Source organism: Amphiprion ocellaris, chromosome 17, assembly GCF_022539595.1.
Source record: "Amphiprion ocellaris isolate individual 3 ecotype Okinawa chromosome 17, ASM2253959v1, whole genome shotgun sequence".
In the NCBI taxonomy this organism is placed as follows: Eukaryota; Metazoa; Chordata; class Actinopteri; family Pomacentridae; genus Amphiprion; species Amphiprion ocellaris.
In genome coordinates this window covers 12,105,187-12,130,007 of record NC_072782.1, presented here as the reverse complement: position 1 = coordinate 12,130,007, position 24,821 = coordinate 12,105,187, and the positions used below count along the sequence as shown (strand labels likewise).

At 36.3% G+C, this 24,821-nt stretch overlaps 2 protein-coding genes across 2 annotated transcripts; both read left to right on the top strand.

Annotated features, from left to right (window-relative positions):
• Positions 1 to 1,369: 1,369 nt before the first annotated feature.
• lman1 (lectin, mannose-binding, 1) lies at positions 1,370 to 14,657 on the top strand. The gene is made up of 13 exons (XM_023291950.3): positions 1,370 to 1,615; positions 2,786 to 2,940; positions 4,672 to 4,779; positions 6,014 to 6,075; positions 6,446 to 6,545; positions 6,717 to 6,840; positions 7,981 to 8,039; positions 8,202 to 8,334; positions 8,589 to 8,776; positions 9,201 to 9,277; positions 13,687 to 13,849; positions 13,942 to 14,066; positions 14,156 to 14,657. The coding sequence occupies exons 1-13, from the start codon at positions 1,396 to 1,398 to the stop codon at positions 14,190 to 14,192; spliced, it is 1,551 nt and encodes a 516-aa protein (XP_023147718.1). The 5' UTR covers positions 1,370 to 1,395; the 3' UTR covers positions 14,193 to 14,657.
• Positions 14,658 to 18,249: 3,592 nt separating this feature from the next.
• On the top strand, positions 18,250 to 24,429 carry cplx4a (complexin 4a). Its single transcript, XM_023291952.3, has 3 exons — positions 18,250 to 18,572; positions 20,573 to 20,660; positions 23,268 to 24,429. Exons 1-3 carry the CDS (start codon positions 18,409 to 18,411, stop codon positions 23,493 to 23,495), a joined length of 480 nt encoding a protein of 159 aa, XP_023147720.1. The 5' UTR covers positions 18,250 to 18,408; the 3' UTR covers positions 23,496 to 24,429.
• Positions 24,430 to 24,821: the final 392 nt, after the last annotated feature.

Here is a 24,821-nt window from a genome sequence, read left to right as displayed (position 1 = left end):
AACCAGTAACATTAATGTCACTTTGATTTGGCCTAAAAATTTAAATGATATCCTGCATTATGGGACATTGTCAGACCTAAATGCACTTCAATACAATATATTTAAATGTACAAAGCTGAATAACTTTAACATGCAGCTGTCATAGTATATTAATATTCCAAAAATATATGCTATAAAAAGAAAATATACATTGCTCCTAAGGGGTGTGCTTTCTTGGTTTTTCCCTATTTCTTTTTAATTCAGGTGTTTTTAATTACTTTTATTTTTTTGTAATAATTTATTCTCAGTTTAGTAATATTCTGAATGGGTGGTCTGTACTTGTTGACTAATAGAAATTTTAACACAGTAGATTATTTATTATTATCAAATTTTCACTATTTATTATATTCCCTATATTTATTTACTTATTTCTTGTTTGTTTATGTATGTTGCGCTGTTGTTAACATTACTTATATCTATCAGTATCAAAAACAGATGTAAAAAGAGAATAGACAGTGTTCTTAACCCCTGTGTCATCCTGTGGGTCAAATTGACCCGTTTTAAAGATTGAAAATGTCGGGAAAAAAGATATCTTCACAGTTAAACTTCTGATATCCACATTTTCAACATTTTTGGGAAATTTTTGAAAATTTTTTGGTGGAAAAAAGAAATGTTACAAAAAATGTTTCTTAAGAACCTTCACAAAAAAAATCGATTTTTTGTGAAGGTTCTTAAAGAAAATATTAGAAGTTTTACTGATATATATATATGTCATCACTTTAGATATTTTTAGGATTATTTTGGAAGATTTTTATTCATTTTTTTGAAAATATTTACAAGAATTTTCTTGCCAAATTTGGAGGATTTTTTTAAAATAAAACTTTTAAGGGCATTTTTTAAGGAATTATTGAAATTTTCTTCCTGAAAGTTTTGCAACTTTTCAGATATTTGGGGGATTCTTTTGCTGAATTTTTGGATTTTTTTTTCAGACAAGGAAACAATATTTTTTGGTGCCCGTAAATGAAGACAACAGGAGGGTTAGGGGGCGTCCTTTCTTGGTTTACTCTTTCTTTTTTTAATTTAAGTATTTTTTTAATGCTAATTTATTCTCAATTAAGAGTTTGAACGACGCTTGCTTGTAAATCCTCAGACAGTTTTCATATTTTTTTATTATATGTACTAATTTTATTTTCATTTCATTTCATTTCATTTCATTTCATTTCATTTCATTTCATTTCATTTCATTTCATCTCATTTTATCTACGTTGCTGGTAACGTTACTTCTGTACCGCTGCTACAGAGAGTTGGAGGAGGGAGGAAGAGACCGAACCGTCCAATGAGAAAACGCCCTGTTGGCCCTACAGGCATCCCGTCATGCTCGTGGCCTCTGCGCTACGTCAGCAGTGATACCGAAACATGGCGGTGTCCATAGCGCAGCGGCCGGCTGCGGGCGCTCGTTTCTTCATATTAACTTTTCTCACAGCCTTCATATTTCACCACAGTGTCGCCGAAACCAGCACCGGTGCCTCGGCGTCGCAAGAGCAACCGCACCGCCGGTTCGAGTACAAATACAGCTTCAAAGGACCGCACCTGTCTCAGAGCGACGGCAGTATACCCTTCTGGATCCACACTGGAAGTAAGTTTGTCTCCAGCTGTCAACATCACAGCCGCCGCTCGTCAGCACAGTTCACACGCGTGTGGCAATGTGGCACGAAGGTTCAGCCGAGCTCAGTCGTGTTCGCGGCTTCTTGGCGTGTTTCCGTTCAGGATGTGACAAGTGGCAGCGCTTTTCTTTGCTTTTCATTCAGAAGTGCGTTAGGAAATGCTGGGATTTTAGCAGCAGAGTCGCAGTCTCATAACGCATGCAAAGCTGATTAAAAACACCAGTTAGAGGCCTTACAGACGGGAGAGTTTCTGCAAACACACACTACTGCACTTTCCCCTGACAAAATAGGCCTTTGGAGTCTTGCATCACACAGTGAGTTGTCCAGCTGCTGACATGAGCAGTCAATGAGATTACACTGCAGTCCTTACAAATACAGCTAATCACTTCACTGTGTCCTTTAACTCTTTATTTTCAAGAGTTAACGGTGAAGTCATTAAGTATCTGGGGCAAGTGTAGAGTTGATCAGATCAGACAATCATAAGAAACAAAGCAGAGGATGAGACGCTGGACTCAAACCAGACACATCAGGACTGAAAGTGTCTGTTTTGTCCATGTAGCACCACTGAACTCCAAATTATTCATATCATTGTATTGAAAAATAAACCGCAAATCTTCAAAGTGTATATTTATATTTGCCATCTTTCATTTTAACAAGTAATACATTTTGGACTTAGCAGTTAATCAGTCAACTTTTCATTCATCTTTGCAAGCATAAATTAGGCTTTGTGTTTGAAAATGGAAAAAAAAAAACCCTGCCCTCTCAGACTTACAGATTCCAAGCTGATTGTTCATTTTGTCTAACCAGCACACATCTGTGTAAACAAATCTGTGAACAAAAGAGATTAGAGCTTCGGTACACTACACCCTGATAATGTTATAACAACACTACAAGGAGCTACTCAGAAAAGCTCTGCCGCTATGGAATACGTTTGTCCAGATGCTGTTATATTCAAAAAACACATTACCTGTTGAATGTTTGTCACTTGTTTTATGGTGCTTATCCATGTTGTTTTTTTCCTGACTAGATCCTTGATTGTGTTGTATCTACTTTCAGATGTATGTCCCGTTGGATAAAAGCGCCTGCTAAATGAAACTGTAGAATTGTAGATTAGTTACGACACTTACTCTCTTTCTTCTCAGATGCTATTCCAAGCGCAGACCAGGTGCGCATTACGCCATCCCTCAGGAGTCAGAGGGGCTCGGTGTGGACGAAAAACAAAGTTGCGTTTGAACACTGGGAGGCCGAGGTGACCTTCAGAGTATCTGGAAGAGGCAGAATGGGAGCAGATGGTTTGGTAAGGACGGGGGAAACCTAAGTGTACAATGATTATGGAGCCAGGGTATTCCAGATTGATTTTTCTGGGAATTTTGTGGAAGGATTTTACACTAGCAGGACTGTGTAATGCCACACCATGATGATAAATTTGAACTGCAGCCTGACAGCAGGGGATAGTTTAGCTGAAGTCTCTGGAAACGAGAGTGAAAACTGTAAAGTCTCTGTGGAATTCATAGATAATGCAACATAACTATCTTAGTGTTAGCTGCACTCTGTTAGCTGTTCAGATAAACTGCAGTGGAAAAACACTTGAAGCGAGCCAACACAGCTTGACTGATTGTGACTGCCCCTTCACTGTGGAAAAATCCTAATCTAGTATTAGTCTTCCCCAAGTCTAATGTAAGTCCAAGCATCCCAGAACCATCTTCCCTGACCAGCAATACACAACACAATACCTGGACCTAGAGGTATTAAACTTTTAATACATATAATACTAATATGTGTAATTAGCACTCAGCGCTAACAGTCAAAAGTTGGTTCTGAACACTTGGATACATTCATGCTTTATTGTGTTTGCAGATATTAAATCATCCAAATCGGTAAACTTTTCATATTTTCGACAGACATCATATGTTATGTATGCAGAACATACATTGTTGCATGCAGTACAGTATCATTGCATTATTTTCTGAAAAGAGCGACTGGGCAGCACATGTTAACCAAGCAAAGGCAGCACTGGTTTGCTGTGATATTGACTCCACTTTAAAAACAAACAAAACCCTGCAGTCTGCTCTTTATCTACATCCAATACTTTCCAGCCCAGTGACTGATTAAGAAAGCAAATGTTGCTATAAGCGGACCATGTTGATGTGACCCAACAGTTATACAATATGTGCAGTGCTACACTGAGCGGGGCTGCATGTTTTACATAGAGGAATGTGCATTTGAATGAAATGGTGCACATCCTGTTTCAGAAGGTGTGTCGTGCCTACAGAGTGAAATAACACCTAATAAATAACACTGTAGTGAACTGTATGGACCCATTGGGTTTGCTTATGACAATATAAATTGGTATAGGTGAGAGTTTCTGTGTCTGTCATCCCCTGTTGCCAGTAAGATTTGAAGAAAAGGTGAGCGATGAGTTTTCGTAGATGAGAAAATGTGACAAATTTGTACATTAGAAGATTTTGTTTCGTCAATACTGAAGCAAAAATACATGCACTGATCAAAAAAGATGATATAATGATCACTAAGGCTTCAGTTATGAACCGGCCTGACTGACATGTGAGCTGAAATCATCTTATTGGTGTATCTGTCTATATGTCAGTTCATGAATAAGAAGAAACGGTAGTTTAGAAATTTTGGATGCTGCTGCTGTTGACGTCATTCAGAAACAAAGTCTCCATTACATAGTTCAGCTCAGACAAGTTTCTAACTGTTAAAAGTCTCACTCAATATCCATGGTGTGCCGCAGCTCTTTAGAAAGCAAATATGGGATGCGCATTATAATTGTCTTGTTTTTACTCTGTGTCGATGCTCAAACTCATGACTCGATACCTGAGAATTGGAATCTAGATTTTGTTAAATAGTTTTGCTCTAGTTAAAAAAAATGTCTTGACCAGTGTCCTTAAGATGTGAGCATAAAATAAATACAGTCACAAAAAGGGGTACAGGCTTGTTTAGTAAATGTTGCTAAAAAAAAGTTTATATATTTATTTATTTATTTATTTATTTATTCTTTGTCTCACAGGCTGTGTGGTTCACCAGTACACAAGGCCTCGATGGTCCAGTGTACGGAGCTGCTGATCAGTGGAATGGAGTCGGAGTCTTCTTTGACTCTTTTGACAATGATGGAAAGGTTGGTGTCTGTTTTGCAGTACAGTGGTCCCTTGCCTACCGCAGGGGTTACGTTCAAGACCACCCCGCGATAGGGGAAAATCCCCAAAGTAGCAACCGTATTTATTTTGTTATTTATATATATTTTAAAGCTTTATAAACCCTCCCCACACACCGCACAACATGGCAGAGCAACACTATACGCAGCGATCAGTCTGTGTGAAATGGACAAGGCGAGATGCTGAACGCTGCTACACACAGGAGATGGAGGAGACTGATGCTACAGTCGCTAAGCTAATCAGATCCCACAGCGCTGTACACTGCACTTCTTATTTCAATCCATTATTCTTTTGATAAGTTTTAATTATTATTTTCTGTATATTTTCACATTGTTGTAATTTTTTAGGCAAGAAAATGCTTATTTTACTGCAAAAAACAATTAAAAATGTAGTGATCACAGAGCCGGTAGTTATGACTGAACTGTTGTGCTGCAGTGCACTATGGGAGTTCAGGGTGTAGGGGGTTTAAATGTCATTAATGTGGTTTATGTTAGTGCTACAGTGTTACTAGTGTTTGTGTTTTATTGTGTTTTTGTGGTTTTGTCAGCCTAGATAGTTTGGTTAAATGTTATGTTGTCAGGACCGTGAGTGTCAAGTGTAGTGTGTTTGATGATTTCCTGCCACATTTGCTGGATTGTTGACATCTGTGTGTTAAAATAAGAGCATTTGCCAGTTGCAGAGTACATAAAAGGCAGATATGCTTTCTCCAACGTCATTTCTCTACGCAGTGCCACAATAATAAAAATATAAAAATACCTATATGCTGCAAAATCCCGCCATATAGCAAAAAATCCGTGATACCAAATACAATTTAAAAACCCGCAATAGATTGAGACTGCGAAAAGTGAGGGACCACTGTATTTCCAGTATTTGTCTCACATCAGAAATAATGAGTCTGTATATCCAGAGCAGAGGATGAACTGCATGTGTTGTTTCTGTTACTGCTCTCTAGTTCACTTCATCATAAATAACACTCCTGTTTGGTTGTCATATAGGAAATATGTTCAAAATGAAAATAGAACTCAAGAAAAACAAGTCTTTAGCTCATCATTTTATATGACGTATAAGTATTTATTTATTTATGCACAGGTATGGGATTGGCATTTTGGATAAGATTACCTAAAAGCAAAGCCACTCCTGGTCTTCAGCTGACAAAAGGGATTAAAGTGTTTCTCTGTTTTCTCATTGTCTCTCCAGAAAAATAACCCGGCTATAATTGTTGTGGGGAACAATGGCAACCTTGTTTATGACCATCAAAAGTAAGTCAACATTTCTTTAGCTTTCCTCTGACGTCGGCGGCAACTCAAATTTTAGCAACTTAAAGAAGATTAGGAAATATGATTATATTTGCTTGGAAAGTAAATAATCCTCTATCTTTCCTAATCTCCCCCAGGCGAGTGAAAGCTTTAAATCACTTTTTTCGGTGCTATTCTAGTTTGTCTTAGAATTCATACTGTACCGCTATGGAAGTGTTTACAAAAACATACATGAACTTAATGTCATTCACTTATCTAACAAGCTTTGTGTTGTAATTTCCCAACTATTGAACAGTATTTGCGTGGAGCTCTTTAGAGTGTGTAAGTGTCAGTAACACTTCTGTTTCTGCCTTAAAATGATGTTTTCCTCCAGCGACGGCACCACACAAGCCCTTGGTACGTGTTTACGAGACTTCCGCAACAAACCCTATCCCATCAGAGCCAAGATAACTTACTACAAGCAGACACTGACGGTAGGAGAAAACACAAACACACACGCTTTGAACATTAAATGTATTTTTATCCATTATGCATAAAATTATTTTTAAAATCTGCACAAATCCAGCCAGTGGCACCAATCACACCACATCACCTAATGTTTAATAATCAGAAGAGTCAACCATATTTTGTTTCTTCCTCCAAAGGTCATGATCAACAATGGTTTCACTCCAGACAAAGAGGACTATGAGTTCTGCACAAAGGTGGACAACATGATTATTCCTAATGAGGGCTTCTTTGGCATTTCAGCTGCCACTGGTGGTTTAGCAGGTAATATTCTATTACAAATCTATAAAAATAAGTTTTAAAAAGCAACGTGTTTTTCCGTAATCACTTAAATTCACCTTTACAGTCCTCCTCGAGTCACTCTCAAATCAAACTAGTTTTCTAAGCTCAGCTATAATACAGAATTACTGAGCTACATGTGTCAGGTATGGATCCATCATGAGGCTGATTTGTGTTGGAAACTACAGATTTCTATTGTCTTTTTCAATGAGGACAATTTAGTTTTACACAGATTTTAAAGAAATTAATTGAAAGTAAATATTGACAGTTTTTTTTATTTTGCTTTGACTGAGAGAAGAGGAATTTTAATATCATTGTCTGATAAATACAGACATATATTTTCTGGATTTTTTTGTTATTATGAAAAATAGACATCTATCAATATGGTTTTTTAGGGCCAATACTCATTGTTAGTAATAAAGGAGACTGATATTTGGAACTGATGTACATTGGTAGTAAACTTATGTTGATATCGAAATTTAGAATATCACAAACACCAACGCGAAATTTGTTAAAATGTTTTTGTTTATTTTTATGTTTTATATGTTCAAAAAACAGCACAGAGTGACTATGGATAGCAAGAGGCAGCTGCATCAGAACCAGCATAGAACATTTTTATGTTTATTTATTTTATCGGAAAATGGACAAAAAAATAACAAAATTAATCTGATTGGATAATCACCCGGTCCGATAATTGGGAGACCATTAAGGAAAACATTACTGTAACATTGTCGTTATGAGCTCTACTCACCTTTGCTTCAAGATATTTTCCTGCCTTATAAAAGAACTGTTATTATTACTCTTTAAAAGGATTTTACAGTAATATTACCCCATAACTATTATTTTTACTGTGCTGCTACCTAGTTTTTGTGAGACAATCAGCCCATTGTAAACCTGTTACCATCTTTAACCTATATTGAGCTGTTCTTCCGAGTGTTCTTGGTGTTTTTGACCTGCTGCTATTATGTTATAGAAAATTAACACATTTATAACAGTTGTTCCTACAATATTACCCCCTTATTACTTTATTCTTACAGCACAGTAGCGTAAAGTGCTGCCAATTTTAAATATGTTTATTTCTGTTGTCTGTGATTTTCTAATTCAGAGTTTTTTTTCTTCCATCAGATGACCATGACGTTTTGTCCTTCTTGTTATTCAGACTCACAGAGCCAGGCCAGCAGCCGGTAACTACATTTTCCTCGAGCTCCTAATACTTTTCCAATCCTGTGTGTGTCGTTTACGTCTCTGTAGTTGTGTGTGTCCGTGGGCGCATGCATGCATGTGCACGATATAGCCTGAGCACAGCTTCTATTGAGTTCAGAGGTTTTTTGTCTTTCCCATTGAAGCCCCCAGTTGAATCTGAGATTCCTAAAGAAGAGAAGGACAAGTACCAGGAGGAATTTCAGAACTTCCAGCAAGAGCTCGATAAAAAGAAAGAGGAGTTTCAGAAAGAGCACCCAGACGTCCAAGGAGAACCAAGTTAGTTTTAAAGAGCATAATGGCCCTAACAATTCTGTACAATTGTATTGAAAAAATGAGTTACAAAGTAAAAATCAGTTTTTATTTTTGCTCTTTATTATGTGTTTTTGCTATCTGACAAACCCAGTTAATATATTTGAAAAATATAAATCATAGTATAGTCAAATAGACATGAAAATGTGAAAACGTTATTTATTATGATTGTAGACGTACTTTAATTCTATTTTAATACTGGATATATCTGTCGTTTTCAGTTGAGGATTTGTATGAGAGCGTAAATGACCGGGAGATCCGTCAGGTGTTTGAAGGCCAGAACCGGATCCATCTAGAAATCAAACAGCTCAACCGGCAGCTCGCTATGATTCTGGATGAGCAGCGACGATACGTCTCCGTTATCACAGATGAGATTGCCAAGAAGGGGACGAATGCTGAGTCAGGACAGGTGTGCAGCTCATGATCGAGACACACATTCACACAACATGCAAACAGTGTTGGGTAAAGGGTCACAAATAATTTTATATGGAAGGTTTCAAGTATTGCACACATTCAGAGATGTGTCACTTTCTGTGCTAATAAAGACCTTTAGATGATTTTGCTTCTACGTGTCCAAGAACAATCTGTAGTCATGTTATTGACTTAAAAAATGTATTTGGATTATAAAGAAACTGGAAACCTGATCAAACAAATAACATTTTTTCATATTTTGGCAACAAGTGGACATTGAACAGTCAGTTTCCACATACTGTTGCTGAAGTAAACTGCACAGCTGTTTATCAAAACTAAAAAGCCATTTTTATGATAGCTTTATCAGGCGTCAACGCTGAACTGTTTAACCTTCAGACTATTAAGCTGAATTTCTCCCTCAGGTGGAACCAGCCAGTCAACAGCTGGGCTCCGTCATCGCCGCCCAGCAGGAAGTTCTCAAAAACCTGAACGACCTGAGGTAAGTAACAACAACACTGTTGTTGATGTTTGGCAATTCTTAAAAACTAGCTGTTGTTTTTGCAACAAAACACAAAGAGACATCCATGATACTCCAGAAAAACAAGGGAAATCCTGCCGGTTAAATCCCCCAAATCATATTTAATCTCAGGATGTAGTCGCTGCAACATCACAGGTGTCTGCCAGCATGATAATCCAGCTGCTCTAACAGCTTCGTCCACAGTCTGGGATGTTAGATTTCTAACATCTAATAACTCTGCACTGCACTCGCAGCAACATGCAGGCTAAAGGACTCACAACTAAATGGGATAATCATCACAGTCTTGCTTCTAACGTGTTTTAATAGTTTGGCTGCCCCTGCTTGTAGTGTGGACTTGATCAAGTAAAAAATAATTAGATGTTGGGAACTTAACAGTTGCATAATTCAGAACTGATGCAAAGTTTAGACTTATTCTCTGACAGCTTATCTTCAAACTAATGATTTGTAGGAAACAAAAAAGGTGACTGATCAAAAAAGTACTTCTTTTAAAAAACGCATTACATCCATAAATGAGAATTCTGTCATTTCTGCAAAATACTACATTTCAGCATGGTAGATATGATAGGTCCAACTGTAATCTCAGTCTTTAAAAGTAAAAATCATTTCCTTGCCCACTAAAGATTTTTAGTACTAAGATAATACAGCTTAAGAGATTGTATGATGGTGTGCCTTCCATGGCAGAGCCTCAGATGGCTGTTTGATTTTGGTACTTACAATAAGTAAGCCTGATTAGGTGTACACAATGCAATTTTTGGTGTTTGGAGCTTGTATTTTGTCAATAACATATTTGTGCTTTTGTATTATTTGCCCTAAGGTGCTTGTGGACTTAGTCGTTGTGGACACGCAACGGATTAAAACAAATATCTTCTTCTAAACCCCACTGTTAGATTAGAGAGTGGATTTTTCTTGATGAATTATCCAACTACTCACTTACTAGCTTGTCAACCTTCAGCTCAGCCATTAATTCTGGAAAAATTAAAGCCTACGGTTCATTAATTCATGTTAGTGCTTTATGACCTTTAAGAATCAGCTGTGTGAACAAAGAAATTGGTTTTTTTATTCAATAATGCTGTACTTGTCTTGCGGCTGCCATTTGATTGTGTCTTAATTTTAACACACCATCTGCATAAGGAATTAATCAGAATCACAAGATATTAAAGATTTTATTTTATGTAACATTAATCTCCTGGTCTCATGTATCATAAAAGAACCAAGCTGTTTGTATGCCCTAAATCCAACAAGGACATTCATTCTGAAAAGATTTTGCGTACATGATTTTCTTGATCATATTGTTGACCCACAACTCACATTGTTCTAGACTCTCATTTAGTCATTTACTAAATCTACCTAAATGCTCTAAGTTTTGTCACTGATTTAAATCGTTGAATTTCTGTAATAATTCACATTTGGTAAAGCACATTAGCAGAGTGGCATTTTTAAGACAAGGAGATGCACAGGAGTAAGCTGATTGACACAGTAAATAGGTTCAGACGCTGGCAAAAGGCTGCAGCTGCTCCTCTAATGTGCTAATGTGAGAGACTGATCTGTATTGCTTTGTAGATTAAGCCCTCAGTTTATCCTGACCCGTCTTTTAAACACTTATGATAGGACTTCATCTCAGACTCTCTTACATACAAACAGGGCTTTCTGCTCATAAATGGGTCACTTGTGGTAGATGAAGATTAGATGTAGGGTTTAATAAATGCTCACTTACTTTCTCAAGAGAGATTTCTTCCCTCACTGTGAAACAAATTAGATTTTGTTTATATGTCATCCCTGTGTCAGACATTGACCATGTGGCAGAGCAAGAAAAGACCACATCTTAGCACCATTTTGTCCTTAACAGATTAGTAGTCTTTAAATACATCAGTCATACACAAGCAAAACATGGTTTCCCTCCAATTGATTTTTTTTTTTTTTTTTTGCGACAATCTCCCTCAGGGCCTTCCTACTTACACTGCTGGAATTCTGTTCATTTGTCAAGTCACTTTTTTTCTTCATAATCGTCTTAGATGTGTTTAAGATGATAAGGGAAACTTATTGCTTCCTCCCTGTAAGTAATCAACTTTAAGAAATTACATTTTGTTGAGAAATGTGATCCCGGCTTAGATATTTTTCATTCTCTTCTGAGAATACTTTCAACTGTGTTTTAACTGTATTTACTGATGAAATTGAAAGTGAAGGTACAGATTTACAGATTTCACGTTCATTAGCTGCTGAGCCATGGCAGTAGCAGTGACGAATTGTTGAAAATGATTTGTAGAAAATTTCCCTCAGTAACTCAAGAGCGGCAGACAAAGTTCTCTTCGACGGATGATGCAGTGACCAGGATTAAACCAGTCTGAATGGGTCAACATACCTTGTTTTGCAAACTCCTGACTCCTGATACAGCTCAGTGTCAAAAAGGTTAAAAGGGTTAAGTTTTTTCGCTACAAGATCATCACTGAACAGAATCCTAATAGGATTTCTATACTGCATTAGACGATACTGACAGTGACTTCTGCCTCTCTCAACCTTAATTTTTGCTCTTCTCTGACTCAGACACTTGAATTTTTAGAAAGTGGATTGTTGCAAAAAGGAATCCATTTAAAAAATAAAAATGAACTACTCACATATTTTATGTTAAAGCAGGAATCCGGAGTGTAAATGATGCAATGACTATATTAAATTTGACAATAGTCCATATTTCTATTTTTATATTGGTGTAGTTGTGCAGCTATGCAGTGAGTTTTTGCTGGAAGCATGGTTGAATAACAAATTTAGTGACAGTGATTACAAACCATAACACAGTGACATTCCATAAGGTATTATTAACGAGGAAAATCAAAACTAACATGAGTAAAGTTAGAAAAAAACTGGATTCACAGCAGTATACACCAACACTAGCTGCCAAAATAGTTCCATTGTGGTTCATGGCAGGAACCCCAGTTAAATATTAATGTCTTCATAGCAAGACAGCACAGTACAGAGTAAAAAATGTACAGATAATGCTTTAAGAAGGCACGAGTAGTATACAAAATACACTTGATGTCTTGGTTACAATTCTAACAAAATGGAAAAATGGCAGTTTGTCAAGGTTGCTATTAGCAACTGCTGGAGGCAGAATATTAGCTCTGCTATTACTGGTCATGCTTAGCTTGTTGTGGATGCGTTGGCATCAGTGTATATGTCAGCTGAGAAGTCACAAGAAACTGCATCAAAGAAATACCAAAGTTTATTTAGGTCATGTCTCCAATAAATAGTTTGACAACTAGGATTTTTTTTCTGCTGCTAAATGTTCCATTCAATAGACAATTCTATCATAGCTCATAAATTAAAAAAATTTAAAAACAAATTTAAGAGTCCAGTGGAATTCTGCTAGGGCTATGCTGGGTATTTTACTTTTAGTGGCTGTTCTGCGGTGCTTTTAAGACACTAGATTGTGTTAATTTCCACTCACCACACAATCCTGTGGACTTGACCTTGTAACACTCTGCATCCTATTCTTATTCAATGATGGGCTAAAAGTCTTAAAACAATAATTTTTGGTCGCTGTTAATGCATGTCCTTTTGATTCTGACTAAAAAAAACCAAAACATCCCTGCTTCATGCAGTAGTGATATACCAGATGAACAAATTTTACAGTCTTCACTCTGTGTACTACGTTTCAGCTGATTGTGAGGTTTCAGCAGCCTTGGTTTGTCAAATCCAGCGGGTATTTGTGACTTTCAATGTAGAGACACACTAAAAATACTCTAAAATATTTCTACTTTATGTAACTCGGACACAAACAAAAACCAAGGACAAATTTTCACTCGAGACTGTCAATTTTATAACTAACCCCAAGCAGTAATGCTTAAAAAGAACATTTTTCTCTTCCTTTCTTTTCTCAGTTAGAAAAGAAATAAAGCATTTGACTTCACACACAAATGTACAATATAACACATTTTTGGGAATTTATTTGTTTCTAGTTATGCTGTGTTAAATCAGCATTTTAATTTGGTGTTTAGCATCATAGCTAAAATCATGATTTTATAATCCAGATAGTGCTCCTCTGTGTTTCTTAACCTACTGTACTTGTAATCTGTTGTAGGAACATGTTTTTATAAGGGATTAATTTAGCAATCATGACCTCTTTTATCAGATGGTAATTTTCTGTTTTTCCGACTATGAGAATATGTAGCCTCCAGTGAATAGGGATTAAAAGATTAATTTTGGACAATTTATATTGATGTAAATAAACAGCATATTCACTGCGCATCATGTTGTCCAACAGGAATTCACTCAACACTGACTTATTTCAGTCCTGTGGGAGCCTCTTTGCAGTATTAATGTTTGTAGTAAAATGTCTCTATAGTGACTCTTGGTCTGTCTTTTCTTTGTGTCTGCAGAAATTCCTTTTTTGAGTCTCTGAAACAGATCGGCTCTGTCCAGCACCAGGGTAATGCCGGCGGTATGGGCACATATGAGACTATCCAGCACTTCAACGACATCAAGGAACATCTGCACGTAGTCAAAAGGGACGTGGAGCATCTGGTCCAGCGTAATGCTCAGGTATAGACCAGAGTGTCTCGCCTGCAGTTTATTAAACCAATTAGAATTCACAAGGATGAACTCTCTGAACCCTGTTTTGTTTTCACACACAGAATCCTGGTGACAAGGTTGTAAAGTGCCCAGAGATGCCTGCCATGCCTTCCTGCTTATCCACTGTTCATTTTGCCATCTTTGTCGTCGTCCAGTCAGTCCTGTTCTTCTGCTACATCATGTACAAGTAAGACATGCTTGTTTTTATTTGGTTCGTATATGATTGTGAATTTAAACAACTTTCTAATTCATTATGCCTCTTCTTTTCTCTTGTAGAAGTCAACAAGAAGCAGCAGCAAAGAAGTTCTTTTGATGAACTACGTGTGTAAATGAGGGAATGTTCATTTTCTTAATTTTTTTGGGGGGTTTGATTATTTTTTCAGATTGTAAGTTATTATACTTGAAAAAAATGGTTTTGTTGAACAAGTTTGTTTTAATTAATTTCAGATTTTTAATTTGATCAGTAAAATGTGTGTGAATGCCAGCGTGTGACTTGTTGCTCTGGATTTCAAGCATGATGTATCATGTTCCTTTCAGTATTTCTGGTTGGTCAAAAGCTGAAACCTGCCACAATCCCATTCTATGAAACAGAACTGACCTGACAAAAGAACCTGTGTTTTCAAATGTGCAATTTTGTATAAAAAATACTGCAGAACAATTGATGATAAAAACCCGGACATCAGTTGTCTACTTCCGTTTATCTGTTTTAATTAAGTCAAATATGTCAGAATCTGACATATCCTCTACCTGAACAATTTACATAAACAGTGAACTCAAAGTACCTTGTGATGTCTGTTTTTTTAGGATGTGAGAAACACTCCACACACAATACATCTACAGTGACTAACTTTGACCTCATCATCTCTTCTAACAGTTTTTTGTTTAAAGAGTCATACAAAAGGCATATTGCACTTATATATATTAACATAAATGTTAGAAATTTAGTGGTATAATATTCATTGTAATTTCAGAATTTACTTGAAGTTAAGTAAAAAGAAATATGAATGCAACAGTATGAGAATTTCTAAGTTACACATGGGGGCCTTTGACAGCAACACATTATTTTAACAACCCTTGCATTTATAAGTTGCATATAATTAATAAATAGTTTATAGCACATTATGTAATCATGGGTAAATATTCTGAAATGTATAAATGCAGTTTATTTTGCTTAAACATAGAATAGTATATTCTTTTATTCATCATCTCTCTTCTTATGCAGCATTACTGATAAATTGCATTAGCATGATAGAGCATAATATAAGTGTATAAGTACAGAGTTTGCAGTTTGTTAGTGAACATTAATAACTGTTAATGGACTTTTATGAATGCTTCATAGCGTTTTAATGTGCATTTTAATCATATAAAATGTATAGAAATTGCCTTATAAATGTTAAAAGATCTGCACTTATATCATGTCCTTTAACCTAAAGTATTTTGCGACAACAGAAAAGCTCCCCAGTTAGCGTTACTGTCACTTTGAACTACTATTATTCCACTGAAACGCTTTCACCTCGCTGCATCCTTTCCAAATCTGTATCAGCTATACAACAAAAAAGTGCAAACATTTCCCAGTTAGAATAGACTCAACGACAGCTAGAACTGAACAAGATGCCGTTAGTTTAGCATTTATCCTGAGCTTCGCTATTGGTCAGAATGAAATACTGTTTAGATTTTGGCACGAGATGAAATATTAATGGATCACCAAACTTATTACTATTCATCCTGGAGGTCCTTGTATCGAGACCAGGCTGTATGTTTTATAAAAATTGGCATCTTTTAACAAAGGCTGCCAAGTGTGGCATCCACTAAAGATACCATCTAACACTATTATGACTAAAATTGATGTAGCATTTGTTATGCTTCATTCCTGTGGTGTCAAATTTGGCAGAGTTGTAGTCCAACATTTTTAGAACAGGTCCAACTCATTGCTATGAGGCTGTTATTTATTCTAACTCACCACAGCAAAAGTATGTTACCAGTGCTGTTTGTTTGTCTGGCAAGATTATGCAATAACTTCCTATCTGAATTTCATGAAACTTGCTGAGGAACTGGTGTGTAGGTAGAGAAAAAAAAACATAAAATTTTCATCCAGTTCCCGACGACTTTTATGAAAACTGGACGACCATGCATTGGTGTCTTTGTAATGTCACTTTGCCCTTTGCCTCACCTGGTGATAAGGACAAACAGTCATTTTGCAGCTACTGCTGACCAAATTTAGAGGTACTTCTTCAGGTGAAATTTCAAAAAAAAAAATGCATAAGACTTTTCTGCTTTTTTAAAAAAAAATAAAATTGTAAATGTCAATTTCTTGGAGCATGTATGGGAAAAATTCGAAGACAGTTTTTCGTCTGGAGAGCATGAATGTGTATAAAAGAGTTGTATCAAAATACTATCAAATATCAAATATCAAAATTTAAAGCTTATCAAAGATTTTTGAAGCAGATATCTGCACATCGTTCTTCAGTGAATAACATTTACACATTACACATTACATGTTCTTTCATATCTATGTATGGTGAAGCTGAAGTTTATAGAGCAAACTTATTGGAAATCTGACAAATGTTGAATCTCTTGCACATGTAAGACTTATCAGTCCTGCAGCTCAGCGTGATGCAGATTAAGTAAGTAGAGTACATGATTTAACTGTCAAAGACACTGACAAGAACACCACGTAACCACACTGATCAGTCTCAACAATAATCCCACAGACAGTGAATAAAATGTCATTGTAGTGACGCATTAGCAGCAAGTTAACAGTCAGTTCTTGAAGTTGATGTGCTGGAGACAAAAAATGTGGACAAAAGAAAGATTCTGAGCAAGTTTAACGGGGCAAAATTGTGATAGTTACACAACTAGATGTAGTCTCTCCAAAACAGCAGGCCTTGGGGGTTGTATACAGTAGCTGCCAAAGTGGTCCTAGAAAAGACCTGGTGATAGGGTCACAGGTGCCCAAAGCTCATTAATGTGCATGATGAGTGGAGGCTGGTCTGATCCTACAGAAGACCTACTGTAGCACATATGGTTGTTATATTTAAATCTTGATTATCTTTAAAGCTGGCAATAGGAAGAAGGTGTCAAACACAGTGCATTGCGGTTTGTTGCTCTATTCTGTTTTGTGGGAATAGAAGAAGGTTGTTTGGTCTGATGAAGTTGTTTTTTACATCATGACCATCAATCATCTGGAACAGAGATGGAAGCAAGATGCAGTATGGGAGGAAGATGAGCTGGAGTGAGCAGTATGATGCTCTCCACTATGTTATGCTGGAAAACCTTCGGTTCTGGCATTCATGTAATGTTGCTCTGTTATGTATCACCGACCTAAACATTGTTGCAGATCACATAGCCCCCTTCATGGTAGTATTACCTGATAGCAATGGCTTCTTTCAGAAGGGTTTCATGCCTTGCCACACTGTAAAAAGTTTTAGGAACATGATAAAGACTTTTAGGTGTTGACCTCATCTCCAACTTCTCCAGATCTCTATCCACCAAATATTAGTGGGAAAACAAATCCGATCCATGAAAGTCCCACCTTGTAGCTTACAGGACTTAAAGGACTTTCTGCTAACATCTTGCTGCCTGCACATGACTCTTGTGGAGTCAAAACCTTGACAAGTCAAACCTGTTATGGTGGGACTAGGTGGAACAACACAATATTAGGCGGTTTTATTGTTCTGGCTGATGGGGGAGCATGTTGCTGCATGTGTGTACTATTAAATAAAAGTGAAAAAGAAAATAATTACAATAAAAATGAGGAGAAACATGCATTTTTGATTATAGGGCATGTTTGGTTACAAAAAAGCATTTCTGAAATGTTTGAATGCTCAAAAACTGTGGCGTAATCTACAGGTTCCAGGCTTAAAGATGCGATGGAGTGATAGTGAAATGAAATGAGAGTTGTCTCCTCCCCATCTCTCATCCTCCTGTCAACCATCCTCCCACTGAACAATAGCACTGCATGAAGGAAGGCTTCATGGGGATAAACAGGATTGTAATCCCGCTCCTCTCTCTCTCTACGCTGCTTGGTCTCAGCAGTATAAGCTGCACACGGGCCGAACCCTACTTTACTAATATGATTAAGCAAGAGTGGGTGGAAGCAACATATGTGTAGTCACAAACTGAGGACAACAAGCTCCAAAAGCATTTTTTTAATCAGTGCTGCACTGAGTTTTGCCCAAAGAATGCACCAAGTGTCAAAATGATGAAAAAAATATCCACAAAGGTCTGCATGATTTAAAAATAGAGAGAAAACAGGCCATCTGCCTCTTAGCATAGTGGAGCAGGGAGGATTAAATCCAGATTATGGCCGAGGCAAAACGTGTGTGTGTTAAAGTGTGTGTGTGTGTTTGTGTCTGTTGCTTATCGTCAGTGTGTCCTTGGCTCCATAGACAAGCAGCAGGTTAGCTAGAGAGCTACCACTGGATTTGACAGCTATAGGAAGCCAAAGCGAAGGGCACCAAAAGGGGAGCAGCATCATTTTTTTTTATCTGCAAAAAATATCCACATCCTAAACAGCCACACAACTCAAGATGGCATTTTTGATCAAGAGCATGATTGGGAACCCCCTGTCAGGAATGGGTCTTGGTGGTGGAGGTGACAAAGAAGAGGAGGCCACCCCTTCAGATCCAGCCAAAGCAGCAGGGATGACACGAGAGGAGTATGAAGAGTACCAAAAACAGTTGGTGGAGGAGAAGTAAGTAGCAACATGGAAAGTACTCCATTTTGAATTGATGCCACCGGCCCATCGAAAACACTATGGCTGCAGGCTGTGCAATCTGACCTTGACAAAGTGTTTTCTGTTTCATCACATTCCCTCACTGTTGTCCCTCTTTATATCAACACTTAACTTCATGATTTACATCTAAACTTGCTGAATATAATATGTGTTTATAATTTTTATGAGTTTACAATGAGCAACCTGTGTTTTTGAGAGATGCATCTGTTGCTGAAGGTCACAGCAAAGCAACCACTATAGTGGAAAATGAAGGATGTTTTCTCTCTTTTTTTTTGATATTTTCTACATAATAATCCGCTGAGGCTAAATGTCATACTGGACCTGGATCAATAATCTCTTATAATCTGTCATCTGCATCTGCATCAAGAATAGTTTTTTGCTAACATTTTAAGTGACTGTATAGTTTTGAATCCAGCTGGATATAAAAGTGCAAAATGACAGTTTTAGTGACAGCTTGAAATGATGCAGTATTGCACTGAATTATACATTTATTTATATTACTTGTTTTTGCAATTACCTTTTGTTTTTGTTGTGACACAGTCCACATTATTGGACAGTTAGCTTTCCTCCCATTATATATGCAGGTGTTTTTGGAAGTATTTTATTGTCAGTATTATTTGATTTGAAATTGAATATCTACTTGATATATTTTTATTGGAATGTAAAAACCTTACACTAACATTCCACCCTTATTCACTAAATATTTAAACAATGCAGTTGATTGGCAATGTGATTAATCCATCCTAAATTCAATTAAATTAACATTTTATTCTACAATTTGTTAAATCCGGACGTTTGACATTTTTTAAACAGAGCAGATTTTGCAGCATAAAGCAGATGTATTCAGTCTGAATTACATAACAAGATTAATCCTGCCCCTCTATTCCCATATTTGAGGACTAATTTGTTTTAAAAGATGGCTTAAATGGCCATACTATCTTTAACTGCTAGTGTCTAGTAATGGATTCAAGTCTGTAACAACAAACTGTGATCCACACAAACATGTGAATTGAACTAATAAGAAAGAACATGAAAGATAATATGCTCCTCCTAAAAAAACATCCAAATGTCTGTATAATCTGTTTGGCTGTCAAGAGCATTTTTACAAACGGGCATTTGTTCAAAAGTACAGAGTGTGTTGTTGTTTTTACTACAGTTCAACTTGTGGCGTCTTGGCTTGATTTCAAATCTGCTTGACTCAGTCTGACCTAATAATCCCATCTTTAATTGGCTGAGGGAAAGTACGTGATCCTGAAAATGTAGGAATGTGCAGCGTCTCACAAAGAGCAAGTTAGTGGAAAACAGCTATCATGTTTACAATCACCTTTGATCATTTGGAATGATGCTTCAAAATCAGAACACTCTGATAGGAACAAATGACAAATATTGTTTTGCGATTTACATATTGATTATATCAATTGTCTGATTTCACATAGATGCAGCTGGAGTTTGTAGTTTATATTTTATTAATATAATTATGGTGCAACTGACATTAAATTGGTAAATATCAAGCACAAGCCCACAGATTGCACATTGCATATTTGTGGCACAGCAGTAAAATAATTGTGTAAAAGAAAAAAAGGATTATTAAATATTGCTAAAAATTTTATTGATCTGTGTCATATGTAATTGTAGCTGTTTATGTTAGAATCTCTGGAATTCAGCTACAAAACACCTGTCAGCAACAACATTAGCATAGGTGTTTAAAATACAGATTTTAATGTTAATAAATTGATAAATAATTTTAATATATTAGTCTTATTATAATTTTAATAATGAAAATCCTAATGCTGAAAGGATGTTTTATGCTGCATTTTAGATTTTAGTGATTGGCATTTTGGTATTTTCCTGCACTCTAGTGTTTCAGCGACATTTTGATTATAACTAATCTGCAACTGTTTTGTGTCCAACAAATATTTGTCACTGTACTAATAATATATATTTCTTGTCTCTTTCAGGATGGAGAGAGATGCAGATTTCTTACACAAGAAGGCAGAGAGGGCAACGCTCAGGGTTTGCCTCAGAGAAAAATACAGGCTGCCGAAGGTAAAAACTTCAGAGTTTCACCTTTGTAAAGTTTGAAATTTAAATGAGTGCAACACATTAATAAACTCCATCATACAAAGACATGATTTACTTTCATTTAATTATCAGCAGGGTAGCATTTCAATTTAAAATCTATATTTAGCATTCATAAGCAGAATGCAAATATTCAATAAGTGCTCTACAGCACACTGTAATGCAGTTGTAAACAAACATATGGACACGTTAATTAGCATTAAAAACTTTTTCTATTCCTTCAACAATAATCCATTGATTGGCGACCTCAGACAGAGTTGCATTTTTTAACAAGTACATTAATAAGTTATTATATCTGCTAACAGCTACGCTATAATAAAGCATTTATTGGATGTTTATATATTTGTCTTGTTGGTATTGTTTTATTTTTAAATTAGATTGAATACTGCATATTTGTAGTTTCATAATATCAACTGGTGATCATAGCTAATAGTGCTTTTATTAAATGGCTTTACTTCCCAGTGACAGAAAGAATCAGAGTTTAACGACTGAGCTAAATGTCCTGCCTGCGCAGGTAGAAATAGCTGCTTCATGGTTAGCTGTGGTTAACTTAATCTAACAGCAGTTCTTGGCAGCCGCAGCCTAAACAACAGGAGGCAGAGGTCATGACGGTAGATTAGTGGGAAAGACATTCAACCAGCGTCCTGCGTCCCATATTGCATCTTGAGTCTTACAAAGCCAAATGCCACTGAGCAGGTGTCCCAGGCTCATTAGGGAGCAACAGGCAGTGTGAACTGGCTTTAAGAAACAGCAGCATCTTAGTGGATGTAGACTGAGCACTTCCAGGATTTCAAAGGAGTCCTAAAGGAAAAATAAACGATAATGGAAGGAGCACAAAAGGTATGTAGGGATTCTGTTTAAGCTATTTAAAGATGAAGACCAGTAGAGAGATCTCTAATCCAGTGAACGAATGTAGTAACCAAATGTAAAACTAAATATTCTTGTGATGAAATGTATCTATTTTATGGTGAAAATTTCAAATCAAATTTTATTACCGGCATTCAATTATCGTTACTTTTGTTAGTCTCAATGCAGTGATGACCTTGGCTGCTGGAGGCGTTTCTAATAGTCTTCTACAACAGACACACTATTGTTCAGTTTTCTCTTAAACAATGGATGCATTTCTTTTCACTGTTTCTCTTTTAAATTGAAACTACACAAAGGTGATGAGGACAATGGCAGGAAGCAATACGTATAAATGTAATTATTCCTTTCAAATGATGTCTACATTGCACATCAGTTTGAAAGGGAGCACATGGCAAACACCAAAGTATCTTTATTAGAGCTGACATTTGCATTTTAAATTGATTTTCAGTAACAATAAGACAGCCAAAGGGATCCTATTGTGCTGATTCTTTTATTATAATGGATAGGTGGTTGAGAACACATACAAGATACTGGTGTAAGTCCGAAAAACTATGTATGTAATGGAACAAGTATACAGTATGAATAGAAACAGGAAGTTGGTGCTGTTCATCTAATGGAATTAGGGTCTCGTGCAACACTATAGATGATATCTTTAGACTATCTGAGAGGAAGGGCTAAAGCAGGTTTGAGATAATCCCACAGATTGAAGTTTAAAGTAGTCACAGTACAGTGTCTATTGCATGGCAATTCAAGATAGTAAGTGATTAGATTTAGTTTGTTGAAAAGGCTTTAAATTTAGCATTTTTATAATGCAGTGACACAAAGTGTGGTGGTGCTGATAATAAAATGGGCAGAGATTGCTTTACAAAAATGTAGAAAACATGGACAGCAGGAATATCCTCGAGTGCAGCTACTTGAATGTGGATTAAGACTGGTCCTAGAGTCCATCTACTTGCTTGTCGTCCTGTTTGCACCTTTGTTTGCTTGTAATGTGAATTCAAAACCTGACAAGTGTATTTAGTTAAGTTTAAAAGGTGTAAAATCAAAAGAGGAAGATACAATTAGTCATAAAATGATCAGCAGATTTTTAAAAAATTTTTTTTTTTTAGATTTACATACCATTAAGGTTTGTGAAATGTTCTTGGATTAACCGAGGTCAATATAAATGATGTGTGTCAAATCTGATGGTAACAGTGGAAGCAGAAATGTTTTGGAAACGAGGCAGCATGTTAATCCTGTAGAAAGCTTTTAAGTCAGCATGCACGTTGTTTACTTCTGCAAGTAATAATTCAGTGCCACTGTATGTAAACGTAGAGTCAGGAAAAACAAAAAATTGACGTCATGCTGTATGGTATTTATGCAGCACCATTTGGAATCATTCAACTAATACTAGAACAGAGGAGGCAGGAAACATTTTATGTCTCCACTTGTTTAACCCACTAAGGTCTTACAAACAAAACTGCTACAAAGCTTTGTACATGGAAAAAATTGTTTTGTATTGTATTTATGAAGATTCTTACATGAACAAATACACTTAGATAATTTTGAGAGGACATTATGTTATAAGCTAGTTAGTGTTTTTTTGGGGTTTTTTTCCGATTGGAGCTTTAAGTGCAGTAATCAGATTTATTACACCAACCTTTAGTGTCCTAAATCTATGTTTCTGGGTTCTGACCTTGTTCTCTGCCCCGATGTTGTCATCTGCAGAGCGAGCAGGATGAGAACATGATTGAGATGGCCGGCGACGACGTGGATGTCCCCGAGGAGCTGCTCAAGATGGTGGACGAGGACGCCACGGAGGAGGAGGGCAAAGACTCCCTCATGGGCCAGATTCAAAACTTGCAGAACATGGACATGGACCAGCTGAAGGAGAAGGCCTCGGCCACCGTTACCGAGCTGAAGAGCAAAGCAGAGGAGAAGTGCTCTGTCATGTAAGTGGCCAGAGAGGGAAGATGTGTTTGAATAATGAAGAAGAAGAAGAAAAAGAAGAGAGAAGACAAGAAAATCTATTTCACCACTTTCCAGGAATCTACAAGCCAAGCTGTGCTAAAAAGCCTGAGGTTCAGTTACATTATTAAAACACAAGCAAAATATTTACTTTTATTATAAGCACTAAAAACACTTCACCTATATGTAATAAAAAATTAAACCTGGTTACTTCCAGTCTGCGTTCACGAAGGACTTCCCTATTGAATTGGGTAATAATTTACAACTTAACATTATAATAAAATTTAAATACTTAAATGGGTGCCCCATTTTTCCTCCATTATTGTTTTTATTTTTTGTTTGTTGCTTTGTTTGTTTGTTTGTTTTTAGATGAATGCTGTAGAAAAGGGATTCTCTGTGAACCATTTCCACAAGGTATTCCTTCTCACATATATTTCATATTGTCACAGGCCACAATAAATTTTAAAATTCTTATCAATTTGTAATATAATGTTAATTTTTTCTGTTTGTCATAAAATGAGACAGCTTGGTGTGTGGAAGTGTGTTTTTCAGTCAAATAAATAACAATATACCAAGACTTGCTTATAGTAAACCAATCCTGTCTGAGTATTTCACCTTTCCTTTTGGTAAGTTTGTATGTGGTGTTTGAAATAATAATGGCATTTAGGTTGTTTTTTTTTTTCTTTTGGTGTTACTACAAAGCAGGTGATCTTCATATGTTTTGACATGCATCATTTTATCTGTAATCAAAGCTATCGAGCCTGAAACATTTGCAGAGACATTTGCAGATTTGCACAAATCCTGATTTTAAAATACAGAATAACATCAAAACATTGTACATAAACAGTGATGACATATTTGGAGGTACTTCACACTGGGAAAACAAATGTATTGCTCCAATAAAGATGTATATTGAATACAAGCAACGTGTCGGTTTGTGAAGATTTATTCCTAAAGGTGGAATTTCCTTATGATGGTCATATGTGACTTTTACACTAATACAAATGTCTTTACTAAACTCTGTGTAAAAAGATATTATTTAAAACTATCAACGATCACTGCTGGTTTTGATTTAGCTTTTATTTTATGTTTTTTTACTTAGAAAAGTTACATTTGCTATGGGGCTTTATGGATTACTCATTTCAAATCCTTAGTGGCTTAAAATGGTCAGTCACACAGGCATTCTGTTGTACAGCCATTAAATATTTAAGATTAAGTAACAATTAATCCAATCTACCTGAATCAGCGCTAATGCAATGAGTAAGAGGAATACGTCTTAATTTAATTGGGCATTATCCAAACTGTTACCAATGA

What these genes read in the sequence shown, in the direction of transcription:
- lman1 (XM_023291950.3), top strand. Translation starts at nt 1,396, where the DNA reads ATGGCGGTGTCCATAGCGCAGCGGCCGGCTGCGGGCGCTCGTTTCTTC. An exon ending in CTTCTGGATCCACACTGGAA is followed by an intron (nt 1,616 to 2,785) that starts GTAAGTTTGTCT and finishes CTTTCTTCTCAG; the next exon opens with ATGCTATTCCAAGCGCAGAC. An exon ending in ACTACAAGCAGACACTGACG is followed by an intron (nt 6,546 to 6,716) that starts GTAGGAGAAAAC and finishes CTTCCTCCAAAG; the next exon opens with GTCATGATCAACAATGGTTT.
- cplx4a (XM_023291952.3), top strand. Translation starts at nt 18,409, where the DNA reads ATGGCATTTTTGATCAAGAGCATGATTGGGAACCCCCTGTCAGGAATG. An exon ending in AAACAGTTGGTGGAGGAGAA is followed by an intron (nt 18,573 to 20,572) that starts GTAAGTAGCAAC and finishes TGTCTCTTTCAG; the next exon opens with GATGGAGAGAGATGCAGATT. An exon ending in AAAAATACAGGCTGCCGAAG is followed by an intron (nt 20,661 to 23,267) that starts GTAAAAACTTCA and finishes TGTCATCTGCAG; the next exon opens with AGCGAGCAGGATGAGAACAT.